At 36.1% G+C, this 21,624-nt stretch overlaps 1 protein-coding gene across 13 annotated transcripts in view; it reads left to right on the top strand.

Moving 5' to 3' along the window:
* Positions 1 to 21,624, top strand: part of CLASP2 (cytoplasmic linker associated protein 2) — a 177,766-nt gene that overhangs the window by 63,017 nt on the left and 93,125 nt on the right. For all 13 annotated transcript variants that reach the window (XM_060022121.1, XM_060022119.1, XM_060022118.1 and 10 more), the window contains 5 exons: positions 6,734 to 6,813; positions 9,083 to 9,175; positions 12,056 to 12,201; positions 15,218 to 15,353; positions 21,076 to 21,146. In XM_060022121.1, coding sequence (XP_059878104.1) covers positions 6,734 to 6,813; positions 9,083 to 9,175; positions 12,056 to 12,201; positions 15,218 to 15,353; positions 21,076 to 21,146 — 526 coding nt within the window. The remainder of the gene's footprint in view (positions 1 to 6,733; positions 6,814 to 9,082; positions 9,176 to 12,055; positions 12,202 to 15,217; positions 15,354 to 21,075; positions 21,147 to 21,624) is intronic.

The following is a 21,624-nucleotide window of genomic DNA, read 5'->3' as shown; positions in this document are numbered from 1 at the left end:
TAACTCCCTTAGCAACTTTCAAATATGCGGTACAGTGTCAACCCTAGTCACCATGCTGTACTTTACATCCCATAGCTTATTTATTTTATAACTGGAAGTCTGTACCTTTTGACTCCCTTCACCTATTTCATCCACCCCTTGCCTCTGGCAACCACCAATCTGTTCTCTGTATCTGTGTGCTTGTTTTTTTGTTTGTTTTTTAGATTTCACATATAAGCGAGATCATACTGTATTTGTCTTTCTCTGTCTGATTTATTTCACTCAGCATGATGTCCTCAAGGTTCCTGGACATAGTCTTTTCTTAATTTAAAATTTCTAACTTTGTTGCTGATGCATAGAAATGAAATCAATTATTATATTTTGATTTTATATCTAGTCACCTAGCTAAAGTTTAATTTTTAATGATTTTACTGTATATTATTTTGGGTTTTCTATCTACACCAGGATTTGGCAAATTACAGCCAGCAGGCCAAATGTGTCCTTGCTATCTGGTTTTAGAAATAAAGGTTTATTGGAATGTCAGGGAACTAAGGTCCTGCAGGCCCTGCGGCCAAAAATAGTTAGATAGATGGACAGATAGATAGCTAGATAGCTAGACAAAGTGTACAGCTCAGTGTTTTTAAAAAAAAAAAAACTGTTTAAGTGGACCTGCATAGTTCAAACCTGTTTTGTTCAAGGATCAAATGTATTTAAACTTTGATTGTGAGCTCGTTGCTTGAACTTAATTAGTGGAAGTCCTTTAGGTCCAAATTGGGGATTCTAGAAGCTTTCCTCTGAGAAGTTTTTTTTCTGCTGGACACTGGGGAATAACCAATCAGGGACCCTTCAGCCTCTCCTAGGTCTTGTCTCAACCAGAATTCTCAGTTACTCTTCTCCACCTCTTTACTGGGAACTCCACTTTTCAATAGGGAAATCTGCAAAGTCACACTGTAAAAGGAGCAATTGTCAAGAATGAGAGCAATTGTTGCTGCTACCCTTGCAGCCAGCCTACTGCAGCTTGCCCTCTGACCACGATAATTTACATGCCTCCTACACACAAAATGCATTCATGGACATTTCCCCAAAGTCTCATCCTAATTATACCATCAGGCTCAAAGTCTGTGATCCTTTGATCTGCATCAGGTCCAGATGCATGAGGTTTCTATCCTCTGGTGTGGCTCCTCTCCATGCAGAGGCCTCTGAACTAAAAAGACATCTACTTGCACCCCACATACTCAACATACAGGACAGAAAAACCATAATAGACACTCCCATTAACAAAAGGGGAGGGACTTCCCTGGTGGCGCAGTGGTTGAGAGTCTGCCTGCCAATGCAGGGGACACGGGTTCGTGCCCCAGTCCGGGAAGATCCCACATGCTGCGGAGCAGCTAGACCCGTGAGCCATGGCCGCTGAACCTGCGCGTCCGGAGCCTGTGCTCCGCAACGGGAGAGGCCCGCGTACCGCAAAAAAAAAAAAAAAAAAAGGGAGGAGGGCTTCCCTGGTGGCGCAGTCGTTAAGAATCCACCTGCCCGGTGCAGGGTATGCGGGTTTGAGCCCTGGTCCGGGAAGATCCCACATGCCGTGGAGCAAATAAGCCCGTGCACCACAGCTACTGAGCCTGCGCTCTGAAGCCCGTGAACCACAACTACTGAAGCCCGTGTGCCTAGAACCTGTGCTCTGCAACAAGAGAAGCCACCGCCATGAGAAGCCTGTGCACCACAACGAAGAGTAGCCCCAGCTCGCCGCAACTGGAGAAAGCCTGCGCACGGCAACAAGGACCCAATGCAGCCAAAAATTTTTTAAAAATAAATTAAATAAATAAGTTTCTTTAAAAAGGTTAGGGGAAGGAACGGGAACTTCATAGTAGTCACTGATTTATAGCAATTTTGAAATCCAACAGGAACCTGCTGTCAGTTCCCTTATTACAGGGGTCATGAATGTTCCATCATGAAGGTTTCATTCTCTCTTTGGGTGTGCTTCTCTAAATCAGTGTTTTCTTCTGTTCTTGGTTTCGCCCTGGACTCTGTGCTCTGCCCCCGAAATCTTTTCTTCTTTTGTATCAAAATGTCCTGTGTTTTCAGCTGATTGTCGTTTTCAACCTACTTCCCTTAGAAAGTTGGGGATCCAGAAAGCTTTTCTGTCTTTTCATAGCACTCTTCAAAAGCACTGATAGTGCTTTCATTAGTGTAACTCTCTTTAAAAATTATAAATTTTGTATGAATTTCATCAAGGTTCCTGCCATATTTCCCTCCATGTTGTTTTTCCAGCATTTATCTTTCTCTTCAGTGCTAGTCGCTTCACTGTAGCATGAGAAGAATCTGCCTCTTTCCATCTCTAAAACTTTGCTCTCCTTGCTCCTGTATCTGTACTTTACCCTTTGTTTCATTCACCATTGTATCCAGCACTTCACCTTATTAGTAGTTAAGGACTAAGTAGAATGGAGTTTTCTCTTTATACTTGAACCTTTTAAAGTAGTATTTGAGGATTTCTGAGAATGCCTCGTCTAGGCAGTCTGGCACGCTAGAAACCATGGTATCTCCTGAATGACAGTACCCTCTAATCCCCCTTCCCCTCCCTCTGCTTCCCAACCAAGTGATTACCAGCTTAGAGTGGATTCTAGAGCAGGGATCAGCAAACTATAGTGCACAGGCCAAATCCAGCCAACTGTCTGTTTTTGTTTCACCCATGAGCTAGGAATATTTTTTACATCTTTAAATGATTAAAAATAGTCAAAAGAAGGATAATATTGCATGACGTGTGAAAACCATATGAAATTCAAATTTCAGTGTCCACAACTAGAGCTTTATTGGAATACAACCTTGTTCATTGTATATTGTCTGTGGCTGCTTTCAGGCTAAATGGCAGAGTTGAGAAATGGCAACAGGAACCATATGGCCCATAAAGTCTAAAATATTTGCTCTCTTGTCTTTTACAGAAAAAAATTACTGACCTCTGTTTTAGAGTGGTTAGACAGCTGGGCAAAGCTCTTCTGTTCTGTTTCAGCCCATTAATATTTTCTGGTATGATTGTTAACACAGTTATATTTGAAAGAGCTTTAGTAGAATTGGAAGCCAGCTTCGCTTGTCCCTTCAGCCCAACCTCTACTTGTGCTCCTGCTCTCAAACGTAATTTATCTAAACACATCTCCTCTTGGTGTGCACACTCATTCTCCTTTTCTTGCAGTAATATTTGACATTAAAACCCATTACTCTTTTTGACTGTCTTCCTATGTAATTCATTCTCCTTGCTGGTGCTAAAGGGATTTTATAGTATTTTTGGGTGAACTTTTTAAAGCTGTATCAGGAAATGGAGTGATGATTGCAAGATAAAACAGTTCATTCAACAGTTTATTCGTGGCCCATTACTCTTTTTGACTGTCTTCTTATGTAATTCATTCTCCTTGCTGGCGCTAAAGGGATTTTATAGTATTTTTGGGTGAACTTTTTAAAGCTGTATCAGAAAATGGAGTGATGATTGTGAGATAAAACAGTTCATTCAACAGTTTATTCCCTATGCAGGCATCCTTTTCCTACTTTGTAGGCCAGACAGTCAAAACCAAGGTGAGGGGAAACATTAGGCAAACATGGATTGTAAAAAGGTTTACTTGTAATACATGCAAGGTATAATAAGCAAGGTTAGAATGGGGAGCTCAGAATGTCCTCTGTCTTTACACTATTCGTATATCCCAAACACTCCCATTAGCAGCCCCTCTGCTTAAACAAAGTGATTCTCCAAGGTAAGAGTGAGGTAGATTAGGGTTAACTATTCAGACCATGCAAGTTCTTACCAAATTTGGTAATGCCCATGTCCAGGTTTAGAGACCTAACTGTCACATCTGAGATAGTCACAAGGCTGCATTTATTTGTCTCTGCATCTTCTGTGGGACTTTTAAAAGCCATTATATTCTACTCCCCCACCACTCCCTACTAGCTTATTTGGCCCTAGTCATAAGAAATTACTGCATAATAAAGAAATTACGATTAGAGTAAATTGTGACTTTCAAAGTTAGACTTTCCTATGTATGTCCTTAGTCATTGGCACATTTTTCTGGCCTTATCTGGGATCTGTTCAGATGCTCTGCATCCCCTTGAAGGATTTTGACATTGTGTTATGGCTGGCGGGTTAATGTATCGACGTTAGCATTCTGTTGTATGTATGATACCTTAGTAAACTGCATATACACTGTAGTAATCCTTCATACTGATCTCCCCTTCACTTCTCCATTCCTCTGTAAAACTTTCTGTCTTCCACACTTTAGTACACTAAGGTTGTTAACTGGCTCTGCTCTGGTACATCTGCACAGGTCTCCTCTACCACTTGAGATGTATACTTTCTAGGCGTCAGTTGTTTGTTCTCAAACTTGCCTAATGGTTGCTCTTATTATTGTAACAAAGTAATTTGCAAGAAGTGGTAATATAAAGGAACAAAATATATTAATGAATGTGGAAAGAACTTTGTTTTTATGAAAACTGTGTTGAATGTTTAGGAACTGCTTGGTAAGGACCAGTCCCTAAGGAAATTTCTGTTCAGTGGCTTAGACAAAGACAACTGTGAAAGATTGGGAAGAAATTGTAAAAATCTAGGCATATGCACTCCTATCAGAGGACCCACTGTCGAAAGCAATAAACCCTGCCATATTAAGAGATGGTAAATGAATGTAGTATCTTATAAGATGTTAAGATAATATGGTTAGCTATCTTTTTGTTTCTTTGCTTTAGCTGATTATTTTCAGGTAATCAGTTAGTTACTAGTACTGATTATGGGCATGGGGTTGGGAGTTTTATTATTTTATTGGATTTTTTAATATCTAGGGAGTAACTATAATTTATTTACTCTTCTAATTGAATTTCCTATAGCAAGCATACATCCATTCCTCTTTTAGTTTATGAAATTGTCATTGCTTTTAATTTGCAGTTTTATATTGCCTTAAACTTTATGCTGTTCTGTGGTCCATCTCTTATTGCTGTTAAAACGCATACACAAAGACCTTCTGAGGTTTTTGTTTGTTTTTAAGATAAGGAGCTTTTTATACACCTTTGGAAATCCTGAGTATTTTTTATTTTTTAGGATGATTTTTTTTAAGTCCAGTTTTGCAGTATTAATATTTCCTTTGGTAGATGATAAACTTAATTGAAGAGATATTTTCTGTTTAATTTTTTAACCAGAGAGATTTTTTAAGTGAATTGTCCATTGGAATGTACATCTTAGGTATTTGAAAACCATTTCATGTGTTGGATTTTTACCACGAAGAAAATAAATAATAGAGTTATCAGCCAGATTTCAGTTAGAAGACAGAATCCACAAGTTATTTTTGCAGAGAGAATTTAATATAATTTGTTAAATGGGTATTGATGAATTAAGAATGCAAGAAGAGAACACTAAAGTATCATGGAAGAGGCCGAGGAGGCGAGAAGATTACTGACCCTTCTGCCGGCTTCACAATCCATCAGTGCAGAGCCTTCCTGGCTTTATTCTCCTTCCCCCACAAACAGGTGTCTCCTCCCCAGCTACCTATACCACAGTACTCTCAGCAGCTGTGTTAAGATTCCTTAGTTGAGCTTTGTGACGACAGTTCTCCATGAAACCAAGTTACCTCTGTTGATTCTGGTTTCTCCACTGTCATTAAGAGCAAAGACACTATTTTAGTGTCTTCTGCACAACAATTACATATAGCAGCTGACTACCCGGGAAATAATATTTATAATTCATACTACTTCTGTTAAACAACTCCCCTCCCCATTTAAGTACTGGTTAATTTGAAAAAAATAAAAATAAAAAATAAAGTATCATAGATGTAGCAATCACAGTAAATAGCTCCTACCCCTAAAGCTGGAAGAACAAAATGAGTTTAAAATTATTGAAACATAGAGGCTTAGAGGAGAGGCCCTGCAGAGCTGTGACTTGACCTCTGCGGAGCAGGTACTAGCTGTCTGGTGTCTCTGTCAGGCATAGTGAGCTGGTTTCAGTGAATGTTAGAAAAACAGCAGTCTGGAACTGCTACTGAAATGAGCAACCTGCCAGAGTTGCTAGGGTTTTACTGACAAGAAGAGGAAGTAGTTAGGAAGGAGCAGGTCCCTTCTTCCTTCAGCTTTCATTCTTTCCAGCATCCTTATTGACACAGTTTAACAGGAAACCATTAGAATCAGCAGAAAAATGGTTTGCTCAGTCCTAGGCCCAGCATCACAATATAAAAGAGTGTATTTGGAGCTGAAAGACAATAGCTAATTATTGGCTGTTAAACAACTACTGCCTATTAAGTTTACTTTTTTATTGTGTATGTGCAATAAAAAAATCATTTGTGTATTTAAAGTTAATTTCAAGACCCTCATTTCTTTCACATTTGCTTTCCTGACCACTGCAGCACATGTGGATCCTCTGCCTCACTTATTTGGCATCATTATTGACATTTAGGGTCATATAAACTGACTGCTCAGCTTTTTAAATGTTTATCCTTTCACCTGTATTTCTTGTGTCCTTGGTCTTGCATTGAATGAGGGATGAGAGGGGCTGTGTTCTTATAGTTTGGATTCTACTACCAGCCTCATCTAGTACCTTATAGAGAGTTAATCAACTACTGCTAAGTACCTTCTCTTTTCTGAAAAGTTGGAGATTTTTTTAATACCTTCTTATAAAATGGAATGTCTCAAAATTATGCCTTTTTCATATCAAAAGAGTTAATATTTTTCATGGTGTTCTCAGTGCTAAAATGCTTAAAAGTAAACTTTAAAAAATAAATTTATTTTTAATTATCAGGTGCTTCTAAGGAAGGAGGTGCCGGAGCAGTTGATGAAGATGATTTTATAAAGGCTTTTACAGATGTCCCTTCTATACAGGTAAGGATGCCAGTGAAGTGGCATTTCCCATGAATATTGCCTATGTGCCTGTTCGTAATATTATTTATTTTTGTCCCTGTTTTCCAAATTCTTTTCTTCCTGAATTGACTTAACATTATTATTTGTTGGTACAATTAGACTTCCAAGTGATTTTTTCAGTGAGGCTGAAATAAAATTGAATCCATATCATTGAATCATATTACATTGCAGTGTCCAACTACATCCACTTTTTTTTTTAAAGGTGCCTGTGATACAATGTTCTTCCATTTTTTTTTCCTCCTACTTTTCTGTCCACTTCATCTCTTTCTCCTTTAAAGCCACATCCTTCTTTACTTGACTGTTGAATACTGAGATTTCTTAAGGGTTGGTTCTGGGCCTCTCTTCTCGCTCTCCATTTCCTTCCTTCCTTCAAATCCATGGCTTTACTTCCTGCCTTTACATAGGTAATGCACAGGTTTTTATCGCTCAGCCAGAACTCTCTTTAGTGCGAAACTAATTTTTCCACTGATTGTTTGACATCTCCTTTTAGATGTCTCAGAGGCATCTCAAATTCAACGTGCCTACAACTGGACTCATGATTTTCCCCTTTCAAACCTACTCTTCCAGTGTTTTATATGTGGAAACCTAATCAGTTATACAAGTTAGAAACCTAGGAATTATTTTATTGCAGCCAATTCCTAACTTAGTGGTATTCAAACTTCTTCTCTCTGTATGCCCTCTAAAAGAATGTTTAAAAAATTATGTACCCCCTCACTGAAGTAAATTTTTGAGTCGGCCCTTTTTTCCCTTGTTAGGGAAGGGGGAGCCTGGCATTGTATTCCAGAGCAAAGCATCATAATAAGATTAGGAGTGGGAGAGGAACCTGCCTTTCTTTTTAAATATGGCAGAAGGACTTTTGTGAAGGGAAAGAGGGAGGCAGGAAAGGCTCAGAAGCCTCCAGTAATCACTCTGTAACAAATGTTTATCTGGTTCCCCTCCTGTCTCTTCAGCCTTGTCTCATGCCTTGCTCCCCTTTGTACTCTTGTTTTTGGCAAGTTTTTGTTTTAAGTAAAAGGGGAATTTAATGGCCGTTGAAAGTGGAAAATATAAATAGGGCCTATTTGTTGGCAGTATCTGTTTGTACTACTCAGATGGTATCTAGGACCCCATTCTTTCTTATGTCTCATTTCTGGATTCTTCTGCATCGTCTTCCCTCATGGTCAGCAACATGGCTGCAGCTGTCCGAGCCTCACTCCCTTAGTACCCTCTGCCTCTTCCACAGTTGACCATGTAAAACTTTGAAATTCACTCTAACTGAACTAATTTAGGTCATTTGCCCCCTCTGAACCTTGACTGTGATGTAGAGAAATACTGTGCACTGACTGACTTAGGCCTTGGGTCACTGTCTCTTCCCCTGATCCCCTTTGCACTCTTTACTACTGTACTTGGCCTTCTTTCAGTTTCTTTCAGTCACAGAGCCTTTGCACGTGCTGTTCACTGCAGGGAAGGCTGATCTTTCTCTATTTTGTCTAATGATGTCTGCCTCATGCTTTAGCTCTCAATTCAAGCTTGACTTGCCTAACTAGTTCAAACCCCCTATTGTATGTATACTTTCATGGCAGTACGTGCTTCTCCTTGGTGATACTTTCTATTTGCAATTTCATATTTTATATCATTTGATTAATTTTTTTCTTTCCCTGACTAGATTATAAGTTCCATAAGGCAAAGACCATGCCTATTTTTTGCTCACCATAGTGTCCTTAGTGCCTAGAATGTTACATCCCTGTTATGTGAATATTTGTTAAGTGAATGAAAGGATAATGGTGTTTGGCAGACAGTTAGCTCCAGAGGGAATAAAGCATGTAGCTCTCCTGGCTACAGTCTATTGAGAGGGTCGGAGGAGGGACTAACCTAAAACATGTCCTTTTGCAATATTGTATAATAAGTATACGGATGCAATAGATATGTTATATACCTGAAGTCATTTTGAGAACTCAGTCCTGTTTTTACTAATCTGTAGGATATTTGCATTTTGTTTTTTAAATGACAAAGTACTTTAAAAGTATATTTGAAGTTACTCATGAGTGGAGAAATACCCTTACCTGGGTAACAGGTAAGGAAGACAAAGCATTTTATTTTATTATTATCTATAATGTATTTTCATTCTCCATTTAAAAATGGTGCTAGAATGGGAAATAATACTATTACTGGAAAGATTATTTGAACATGAGGGTATAATTTTGCTGTGGCAAGAAATATTAATGTTATAATTTTGCATCTTTTCTTTAAGATCTATTCTAGTCGAGAACTTGAAGAAACATTAAATAAAATCAGGGAAATTTTGTCAGATGACAAACATGACTGGGATCAGCGTGCCAATGCAGTAAGTTTTTTATTTTTTATTTTCTTATCCCTCTCCTTGTTTTTTCAATGTTCTTTTTCAAAAACTTGGAAATTCAATAGTAGTACTACCTGGTATTTGCTTATGAAGTAGAGAGTCTGATAGGTAACATTTCTTTCTGGAAAACACATTGAGATAATAGGCCTTTTCTTAGTTAGGGTCCATTTTTTTCTGTTTTGCTAATCAGGTGGAGCCTATCTCACCCATTTGTTAGTGTCTCCCCATGTGCTACTTTTTGAACTTCATTGATGCCCAGGGACCATGACTCTCCTTAGGGTTACATGGTTGTGGAGTAAAGGGAACCCTCCTGCACTGTTGGTGGGAATGTAAATTCATAGGGATGGCTTTAAATCTGTAGATTACTTTGGGCAGTATGGCCATTTAACAGTATTAATTCTTCCAATCCAAGAGCATGGGATGATTTCTTTGAATCATCTTTAGTTTCCTTTATCAACGTGTTATGGTTCTCAGCATATAAGTCTTTCATCTCCTTGTTCAGGTTTATTCCTAGGTTTGTTTTTTTTTTTTTATGTGATTTATAAAGGGATTTTTTTTTTTTACTTTTTCTTTTTGATAGTTTATTGTTAATGTAAAGAAATGCAACAGATTTCTGTATGCTAATTTTGTATCCTGGTACCTTGCTGAATTCGTTTATCAGTTCTAATAGTTTTTGTGTGGGGTCTTTAGGGTTTTCTATATGAATTATCATGTCATCTGCATATAGTGACAATTTTCCTCTTCCCTTCCAGTTTGGATACCTTTAATTTCTTTTTTTGTCTGATTTCTGTGGCTAAGACTTCTAAGTTGAATAGAAGTGGTAGAGAGGCCATCCTTGTCTTGTTCCAGATTTTAGTGGGAAGGCTTTCAGCTTTTCACCATTGAGTATTGGGTTTGAGTTTGGCATAAACCATTGGCTGTGGGTTTGGCAAAAATAGCTTTTACTATGTTGAGATATGTTCCTTTTATACCCAGTTTGATAAGAGTTTTTATCATGAATGGATGTTGAATTTTATTAAATGTTTTTTCTGCATCTGTTGAGATGATCATATGGTTTTTGACCACATTGACTTGTGTATGTTGAACCATCCTGTGACCCTGGGATGAATCCAACCTGACCATGGTGTATGATCCTTTTTATGTGTTGTTGGATTCAGTTTGCTAATATTTGTTGAGGATTTTTGCATCTATATTCATGAAAGATATTGACCTATAATTTTCTTTTTTGGTAGCGTCTTTGTCTGATTTTGGTATCAGGGCGATGGTGGCTTCATAGAATGATTTTGGGAGTATTCCTTCCTCTTCAGTCTTTTGAAAGAGTTTGAGAAGGATTGGTATAAGTTCTTTTTTGTACATTTGGTAGAACTCCCCAGTGAAGCCATCCAGTCCTGGACTTTGTTTGCAGGGAGTTTTTTTTATTGCAGATTCTATTTCACTCCTAGCAATTGGACTGTTCAAATTATCTATTTATTCTTGATTCAGTTTTGGTGGGCTGTATGTTTCTAGAAACTTGGATGGACTTGTTTTTATATTTTGTGCTGTTTTAACAATATTGCAATAAACATCCTTGCACATATTTATAACAATGGTGTTTTTATTTTTGTAGGTTAAATTTTTAAAAGTGGATTGGTGGGTAAAGAGTAGATGCAATTTTATTTTAGTAGACATTGCCAAAATATTTTGAACAAAGGTATTAGGCATCCATGATCTTAACAGTAAGAGCTATTACTGGGTGCTATCGAGTCTTTTTAACTTTTGCCAATCTAATGAAGGCAAATGATGTGTCTTTGTTGTAATTCGCATTTGCTTATCACTAGTATGGTTGAACACATTTTCTTATATTTATTTTGCCCAATTTAATATTTGGTTATTTGTCTTTTTCTTATTTTACTGTCATTCCTTGTGTATTGTACTTATATATTGCAGATAATTTTTTCCTACCATATTGTAATTTTTTTTAGTTGTTTAGATGCCTTCTGATTTCTCTTCTGCTTATGATAGTTTGCCTACCTTATATACCCTAAGATTGTATAACTATTCTTTCAGATGTTTTTCTAATATCCACAGTATTTTATTTTTATGTTTTCCATCCTTAACTCATCTTTAACTTTAAAGATATCTTTAAAAATTTAGAAAACCACAGAATTTAATATGAAATTATACATAATAATGGGTATGATAGGTAAACTTTTAGCTTGTATGTGTGAGCACAGATGTGTACCTGAGTGTATCTCAATTGACTGATTAATTTTATTAGGTATGTATGATGTTTATATGGAAAACATTTGGCAATCCTATTCTTAAAGGTTTAGAAATAGGGAGAAAGAGCTATTTGTGTCACAAAGTAAGTGTGATAATGTTAAAATATTGGAGATGGTGATGACTTAATGGTTGATCCTTTTGATTTTTTACTTTTGCTTATGGATGAATATAGTTTACAAATTTGGTTCTTTTAAAAATAGGCTTCTTAGTAGATAGTGGTGATGGTTGCACAACATTTTGAATGTACTTATTGCCACTGAGTTGTATACTTTAAAATGGTTAAAATGGTAAACTTTATTTTAATGTGTATTTTGTGACAATTTTGAAAAGACTCCCTTAAAACTTTAAAATTTACTTACCTACTCATACATTACATGTCTATTATGCATATAATTAAATCTATAATGTTCTTTTCCAGAAAGCTTTTTTGTTTGTTTGCATGTTTATTTAATAAAGATACATTTAATGCTGTTAAAATGTCTGAATATGTAATGAAATATAATGAAAAAATTTTTAATTTTGTTCCAGTAGTGAAGTTTAGGTAGTTTTTTTTTTTGCACTGCCACTTTTTAATGTCAGTAATGAAAATTCTCTTTATTTCAGCTTAAGAAAATTCGATCATTGCTTGTTGCTGGAGCTGCACAATATGATTGCTTTTTCCAACATTTACGCTTGTTGGATGGAGCACTTAAACTTTCAGCTAAGGATCTTAGATCCCAGGTGGTTAGAGAAGCTTGCATTACTGTGGCGTAAGTATATTCTTTTTTGTGATAAGTATTTTTTATGAATGAATTTTGTACTCATTGATTTAGTGATTATTCAGTAAAGCATTAGCAGGATAACCCCCAAAAAGCATATATATATTCCAAAAATCATATATATAAGGATTAAATTTGTGTGGTTTAAAAAAAAATCTTTCTTAATAGCACTTTATACCAACCTTAAAATATGTTTATATGTCTAAAATCTACTGGTGGATTTTTGGTCACTAACTCTGTGAGTATAAGAATAAAGTGGGGCTTCCCTGGTGGCGCAGTGGTTGAGAGTCCGCCTGTCGATGCAGGGGACATGGGTTTGTGCCCCAGTCCGGGAAGATCCCACATGCCGCGAAGCAGCTGGGCCCGTGAGCCATGGCCGCTGAGCCTGCGTGTCCGGAGCCTGTGCTCCACAATGAGAGAGGCCACAACAGTGAGAGGCCCGTGTACCACAAAAAAAAAAAACAAAAAAAAAAAGAATAAAGTGAATGGGTCTGAGAACTGGCTATATGTAACTTTATCTTTGCTAATTTGGATATTAAGCTTTTTATTTCTGATATTTTAGCAGTTGTCTTGGAATTATAACATGCATCATTAACTTATCAAAGTCTAAACCTATTCTGTATGTTTATATTTTTCTAAAATTTAAGCATGGTAGAACACTTAAACTCCTTTTACCACTTCTCCCGACCAGAATACTTTGTTGTATATGTTGTTGTATTCCTTTGAAGAGAGCGGACACAAAGATGCCTACTATTAATATTCATAATCTGGATTGTACTAGATGTCCTAGTCAGAACAGAATAAACAAACAAATAAAAAACCCCTCAGGAAATAAAAACTATGAGGATTGCAAGAAAAGGAACAAAACTGCCCTTATTAACAAATGATATAACTATCCATGCAGAAAATGATAAGAATTGATAGATAAATTATTATAATTAAGGGAATATATAGCAAGATTGCTAGATACAAGTCAATATACCAAAATAATTGAATATCTCTTGATAGAAAAACAAAACAAAAATCCACAAATTGTAACCTTCAAAAATAGTCCGTGATGAGAATTCTGCTTCTTGCCATGATGCAACAACTGGTACAGGATTAGCCCCCTTGCAGAAAACTGGAGAAAATATGTTAAGACAACTGTGTACAGATGATGGACAGCAGGCAGAGCAGGAGTGTAATTCTTGAAACAAACAAGTCAGTTGAACAGTATGATCAGCACAGTTTTGACCTGGATGCATTTTCTGGACCGTGGAGAGGAAGGGAGAATGCAGGCAGAGCAAGGGAGTCTTACTGAGTTGAAGAAGAAGCAGATTGGAGGTTCCGAAAGCTGAAGTGGCTAAAATTTGCAGTGCAGAACACTGGAGAGGAGAGACATACAGAAAAAGAGCTATAGAAATCTGCATAGGGGATCCCATGAGTCTAGTTGAATACTAATCTGTGCATGTGAAAGGTACAACTCCCTGAGGACTGGAAAGAACTACTGGAAGCTATAAGATAAACAGCAATTCCCAGAGTTCACCTGGGCCGGGAGAGGTTCAAGTTCTGATGAGCCAGACTGGAGAAACGTTGTTGAACACCCAGGGCATTCAGTAGAGACCCCAGAAAGGCTGTTGTATAGGAATAGGACTGTTCAGGCTACTCTGGAGACTGAGTACTCTGCAGTATTCTCAGGCCACCCCTCCCAGTAAGCTTATAAGGATCAAGCTGATTCCAAAGTACATCACTGGCCTACCAGAACAAAACTCTTAAACTCTTTAAAGGAAGACAGCAACATCTGGGCACAGGTGGCACCTCTCTGCTTCTGATTTGAGTTTCACATGGGAAAACTGAAGGTATAACTGAACACTAGTAAGTCAGTCTGAGTCTGAGTACCTCTTTGAACCAGGAACCTGAAATTCTGGAACTAACTCTACCCCAACCATGTATTTTAAATAAGATATAAGTATATAGAAATTAAATAATTCCACAAACATTGTCAGAACTGTAATTACAGCATTCTTCCTAAGTGTTTTACCCAAAATCATATTAAATTAATTAGCCTGGATTAGTTGTTTAACTACAAATTTGGAAAGAGAAGACAGATGTCCTTAGAGTCACCCAACTAATCAATGTATGGTAGAGTTCTGTTTTCAAGCAAAAATTCTGAAATCCTACACCAAAGATGTCAGGGAGTATTTGTGACCGAAATATTAATATTTCTCATTAATAGAAATAGAGAAATACTGGGACTTCCCTAGTGGCGCAGTGGTTAAAAATCCGCCTGCGAATGCAGGGGACATGGGTTTGATCACTGGTCCGGGTAGATCCCACATGCCACAGAGCAGCTAAGCCCATGCACCACAACTACTGAGCCTGTGCTCTAGAGCCCGCGAGCCACAACTACTGAGCCTGCACGCTACAACTGCTGAAGCCCATGCGCCTAGAGCCCATGCTCCACAACAAAAGAAGCCACCGCAATGAGAAGCCCACACATGCAATGAAGAGTAGTCCCTGCTCACCACAACTAGGGAAAGCCCGCATGCAGCAATGAAGACCCAACACAGCCAAAAATAAAATTAAAAGAAAAAAAAGAAAGAAATAGAGGAGTACTGATTTGGGAAAGATTTTACTTATTTGTAAAATATGTTGAATTTAAGATTGATATTGGGGCATCAGAATGGAAATATCCGATGGTTAAAGACTAAAGTTCAGGACAGTCAGAGCTGAGTGTTTTACATGTCATGTTAATGGTTAAATTCTGAGATCAGATGACTTCTGCATTGCAAAGAGATGGTTAAAATGCCAAATTTCAACTTTGCACTAGACAGTAAAAGGACGGGGAAAAGAAGGAAATAGGTAATATCTGCACTTGCCTTTCTCTCTTTTGTTTTTCTGCCATTGGAACTGGTTAAAATAAAAATTTTGTTAATTCAGTAAAAGAATATTTTAAAATTGTATGGTCCTACCTATATTTAATGTTAAACTATTTTTTTAGAAAACATTTTTCTGTCTTCCTTTATAGCCATCTTTCAACAGTTTTGGGAAACAAGTTTGATCATGGTGCTGAAGCCATTGTACCTACACTTTTTAATCTCGTCCCCAATAGTGCAAAAGTCATGGCAACTTCTGGATGTGCAGCAATCAGATTCATAATTCGGGTAGGTTCTTTTCTTTTCCTTTCTTTTCTTTTCTTTTCTTCTCTTTTTTCTATCTTTCTCTCTGTGTGTTTGTCCACCTCTCTGTCTGTATGTCTCTCTCTCAGTGTACTTAAATAAATCATTAGTATTTTTTTAAACCCCAAAGGAAAATTACATTTGAATTATTTTTCTGATAATAAAAGTAATACACAGTTATTATTGAACATTTAAATAGTACAGAGGATTACAAAGTAAACATGCTTGCATACAGAATATAATAGACATAATATGCATGTACATGTGTGAGTGTGTGTGTGTGTGTGTGTGTGTGTGTGTGTGTATAACCATGTTATAGGTGGTAGCAGGCAAATGTAAAACAATAAAAAAGTTACAGGCAGTGGTAAAAGATGACAGACAAATTCTTAATATTTCTCATCATCCACATCTTGAAGGTGCCCAAAAGAACAGAGTTAAAAAGAATAAATCTTCCACACTTGAATTCTGCTCTTCTGCAACTAACCACACTAGCCATTCAGTATGTACTTTTCCAAACTTCTGTTCTTGCCTATACAAACTGTATTTACTACAAAATGTAAATGTAGCATTTATATTTTACATATATGTAAAAATAATGTTTTTTTACACTTGCTTTTTAAACTTCATGTACTTGGGCAGCTTCCCTTGTCCATACATATAATTCTTTTTAATGTCTAAATCAGTTCTCTATTAAAGAACATAATATTAAATTGTCCTCACCATTCTTCTCCCTGAGGTTTATGAAGTTCTTTCTCTCCACCCTTTACCAACATTGAGCATTATTAGTATCTTAAAGGTTTTAAAAATTTAATAATTGAAATATTATTTCATATTCTACTCTGCATTTCTTGCATTATTAGAGACATTAGGTATTTTTTTTCCTTTAATAGTTTTTCTTTGGATTGCCAGTTTATACTTTGTGCATTTTTTTCCTCACTTATTTCTAAGGCCTTTTTTATATGTTTTAAGAACAGTCAGCCCTCCTTATCCATGGGTTCTGCATCTGTGGGTTCAACCAACCTCAGATCAAAAATATTTGGGGGAAAAAAATCCCAGAGAGTTCCAAAAAGCAAAACTTGAATTTGCCTCCTGCTGGCATCTATTTATAGAACATTTACAGTAATTACAACTATTTACTTATCATTTACATTGTATTAACTATAATAAGTAATCTAGAGATGACTTAAAGTATACAGGAGGATGTGTGTAGGTTTTATGCAAATACTGCACCATTTTATATAAGGGACTTGAGCATCCACAGATTTTGGAACCACCCCTGTGGACACTGAAGGATGATTGTAAATTAATTCTATGTTGTAAATATTTTCTACCAGTTTGTCAATTCTTCAAATATCGTTTAAGTTATCGTTCGTTATATATAGAACTTTGAAATTTTTTTGCTTTGAGACAATGCTCCTTTTGTGGTTTTTGTTATAGTTAAAACAACCTTCCCCATTTCTCAATTATAAAAATATTCAATTGTTTAAAACTTTCATGATTTTGTTTCTTAGGTTTAGGTCTAACTCAGTTTTATTTCTGTGTGAAATACAGGTATCTAACTTCATTTTCCCCCAAATACAAAGCCATTTGACCCAGTGGCACGTAGTGAATTACAGTTCAGTCTTTTCTTAAAATATCACTGTTTTCATGTAGTAAATTTCCCTAAATATATGGGTCTGTTTTTTAAATGCCTTTTCAGTTTCTGTGATCAGTTTGTCCTCTCCTGTTAAGTGATGTTTTTTTCTAATACTGCTGTACCAGAAGGTTTTTTTCAGCAATTAAATCCAGTGCCTATGAAGAAATCTATGAATCTATCTATGGAAATGTTCATTTCTTTCTGTTTTAATATTTTTGTAAGCTTCACTAAATCTGGCTCCTTCATAACAGTGTTCAAAAATAGTGGAAATTATTGAAATCTTTGTTTTATCCCTGTGTTTAATGGGAGTGCTTTAAATATGATGTCTGGGATAACTTTCTCGATACTTTACATTAGGTTATGAGAATTTCCTCCTATTTCTATTTTGCTAAATTTTAGTCAGCAATAGATGTGGAATCTTGTCATATATCCCTTTAATATCTTTAGAAATGGTTGTCTCTTTTCATTTATCCATTGTACATTCATGAGCTAAATTCTGCTTGATCATTTGTACCATATGATGCTGCTAGATGCAGTTGGCTAATTAAGATTTTGGTATTTACTTAATATGAGTCTTTTGTAGAATTTTCTGTAATTTTTCTGTTGTTTAACATATTTTGTTATTAGGGTTTGCTGACTCAAAGTTATCCGATAACATTTCTAGTGGTTTAGACTGGGCGTTCTTGCATCTCTTTTTGAAGTATTCTTGGTTATTTGTGTTTTCTCAGAATATCTATTTCATATAGATTTTAAGACTCTTTGGCATGAGGTTTTATACTGTTAATTTTAAAAAAAGTTTCTTCCACTGTGGTTATATTGCCATTTTTTCCTTATTATATTATTATATGTTCTTTTAAAAAAAAAACACTTGCTAGAGGTATTGTTATGGATTTTTTATAAGCTTCAAGTTTGTTTTATTGGTACCAATGGGGTTCTTTAATTTTTTCTAGTTCTTTAGTTTCTACATTTGTGTTTCTTAATTCCTTTCTTTGACTTGCTGTGGCTTACCTCTTTTTTTTCCCCTAGATTTTTGTGGTATATCCTTAGGTAATTTGTCATAGTTTTTGTTGTTTAATATTATAACAGTTTCTTATTATAATGTTTTCTTCTGAGTTTGGCATTAGCAGCATCCAGTGATTTAGATTTATCACATTCTCTTTATTTTATAATTCTCAATCATTTGTAATTTCCATTTCAACTTTCTCTTTGAATTACATAAGGATATTGTTTGCATTTTCAGATGGTTCTTTTGTTGTTCTTATCATCTTGTAATCTCATGATATTCTGATCATACAATTTCTTCTTCATTGAATAACCTGAATTTTGTTAGTATCCTAATACATCATAAATTTAGATAGTCTTTTAGTATTTGCAAAGTATGAAATTCATTTATAGGGTACTTTATTCATTACTAAATCTAGTTTGTTTATTATTCAAATTCTTCATGGTCTCATTTTTTTAAAAAACTGCTTTATCTGGCAAATTCTGATTCTAGTTTTTATCAACTTTATTTTCCTAACAATTCTTGCTTCATGTACTTTATGGGTGAAAGTTTTTGACTACTACCATCTTGAAATAGTATTTTTTCTTTCCTGTCTTTTCTGTTTTATGTTCATTGTATTTGCTCCTTACCTGTTTCATTATTTTCTTAGAAGTTTCTTACTCATTGTCAGTGTCAGGAATAAAACCTCTGTTTTACTTCTCCAGCCTTTTAAAAAGTATATATTTTATCTTATTCATGTCATTTTTTTTCCCTTAACCATTAAATTAAATTGAGCCAAAGACATTTTCATTTTCAGCAATTGAAATTAATTGCTTTTTTTTTTTTTTTTTTTTTTGCTGCCTTTATTCCTGCCCAATCTTTATTAGGAAACTCTTCCCATTTAAAATTTTTGTTTGATTTTAGTGTGTTCTCAATTTTCATATATATTTATCTTTGCATATTTCAAAATGCTTTTCTTTGCCCTTTTACAAGAACTCAAAAATTGGACTTTAGGTTCACATTTCTTTTCCCTCAGAATTATGTCCTTTTCACTCAATTGTTTTCTTAACTTTTTATTGTTTCTATAATAAGTTAGATATCATTTGATTTTTTAATTTAAAACAAAACACCACCTTAGGAGGCTTTATAGAAGAGTCTCTGTGTCAGGAGTTCCCTCACGGCAGGCCTTGGAGTAGATCATCTTTCATTAGTGCTTTCTTTACATAGTGGAGCCAGATTTCTGACTAAAATGAAGTTTCCTTAAATTTATGTTAGTTTTCATGGATCATTTATTTATTGCTTCTGTTTGTCATTTATCATTTCCTAAATATTTTTTTGTTTTCTGTCTTACAGCTGTATATGTTCTCAGGAAAAATTCCTTTAAATTCTACTTACTATCTTATGATCTCACTGAAAATACAAATCGGGTGTTATGTTGTTGTTTTTTTACATTATTTCCTGTTTTCTATATTTTGTTTCCCAGGTTCTGACTTGGTGTTTGATTGAATGTGTCATCTGTAAGGGTGTCATCTGTGTGTCATCTGTAAGACAATGTGTCATCTGTAAGACCCATTGTGAGGGTCACTTTTTATTTTCCTTTGGTATAGCTCCCCCGAATATGGTGTAGCAATAGTTAGGTTAGTCTTTTGCCCCATCGCTGCCACTGTGTTGGATGTGGGTTAATCAGTCAGCAGTAGGGTTTTGAGGAGGTTATGAGAGAGGAGGAAGAAGGTAGGTGAGACCTCCTATGTAGTATGTTGTGGCCAGGGAGTCTCCTTGGGCTTTAACACCACAGTAATGTTTGAGGATGGGTTCTTCTGGATGCTCTAAGGGAGCCGGGTCCACAGAGCCCTTCCACGCTGAATGTAACAGTTGAATAATATTCAGGTCAGCACTGTGTTGCATTATCCTCATTTGAACAACTTCAGGTCTGTGGGTGGTTTCCCTCTGTAGGAACTGAAAAAAGTTTTCCCTCTAATTTTGGTTGAGTTAGTTGTGGCACACACTGATGTGCCATTCACGTTCTCCTTCACTGAAAGACTTGTTTCCCCAGGACTGGAAGCAATGTGGGCAGACAGTCTTCAGCTGCCAGCCTCTTCAAGGATTGCCTCAGCTTGCAGAGAGCTGCTTTTCCCAAGGTCTTGCCTCTTCCTGGTTATGGCCCATATCTAATAACTGATTGATGTGGAAGTATAGTGCTGTGGCTATCTTAGACCAATTTGAGACTACTCTGAAGGACCATTTTAGCTCCAGAGCTTCCCAAAGCTTCAGCTTTGGGCAAAGATGTCCTTGGGCCATATCACAGATTGATTTCTTCTTCTGCTCACTCCTGCTTTCTTCTCCTCACTTCCACTGGTGTTGATCCCAAGAGCACTTCTTAATATCCTGAATGCTAAACTCCATCTCAGAGCCTGCCTCCTAGAGAACCCAACCTGTACCATTAGCTCAGAAGAAAAATAGGAGATTTAAAACATCAAATACGTATGCTTAAGTTACTATTTTATTCTTGTGTCAATTATGAACTTTTCAGTGTTTGCTTCACTAAAGAAGAACATAAGAATTACTAATAGAAACCAGAAGATTGTATATACTGACCCTTACCTGAATTCTAGAGAGCTGTGGTTCAGCCAGGATGAAAGTTCAATTAAAATCACCATTTCAAAGTACATTCACAGTAGTTATGTACATTCACAGAGTTATTCACTCTGATAACCTGCTTTGATGACATAGCAGTTACTGTCTTCTCCAGCAGTAGCAGTACGTCAGAAAATAAGACCAGTACATGCCTGGTCCCTCTTAGTGCTCCATCCCCTCAAAGTACACTATCCTAACAGTTATCTGTATTTATACAGTTAACTTGTCTTTATTATTTAATATTACAATCACATCTGCCCTTATGAAACTATATCATTACTATTACTTTAATTTGGGGAAACTTTTTGACTGGTCTTAATTTCTTTCAAAATCTGATTTTATGGTATTTTTGTTCTGTTCTAATATAGCTAAATACTTGAATGCAAGGCAAATAGAAGAAGAGATTATGTAAAGTACACAGTATTTTTCAACCTCTTCTAAAATATCTTTTTCAGCATACTCATGTACCCAGACTTATACCTTTAATAACAAGCAATTGCACATCAAAATCAGTTCCTGTAAGGAGGTAAGTTTTGAAAAAACTTACTATAGCTTTATGTTGGATATTGCATTATGTTTAGTTCTTAGTTGGGTGCAAAAATTAGTTGTCATCAATTTCTTGCCTTCTAGAAACCTTATTAAAATTTTTTAATCATTTAACATAAATTTAACATAATTTTTGTGTTATATAAGGGAAAAAGGAACGAAGTGCTTATTATGGCTATGCACACTTCTCAGTTTTATCCTATTAAGGTTTGGTTTATTTGGGCCACTAGTTGTTTGGTATTCAGAGAGTATGGAGTCTAGAGTCAGCCCTTACCTAGAGTCCTACAACTGTGACTGATTGTCCTACTGCAGGCAGTTATTTTAACTGCCCTGAACCTCAGTGTTTTCGTATGTTAGTGGGGCTAATAATGTGGACCCCATGGAGTTGTGAGGGTTAAATGAGAAACACAATGGTAGAATTGAACATAGTGTTTGGCACAGAGTATGCAGCCATAACA

This window comes from Delphinus delphis, chromosome 10 (assembly GCF_949987515.2).
Source record: "Delphinus delphis chromosome 10, mDelDel1.2, whole genome shotgun sequence".
Taxonomy (NCBI): Eukaryota; Metazoa; Chordata; class Mammalia; order Artiodactyla; family Delphinidae; genus Delphinus; species Delphinus delphis.
This window is presented reverse-complemented; position numbering and strand designations above follow the sequence as displayed.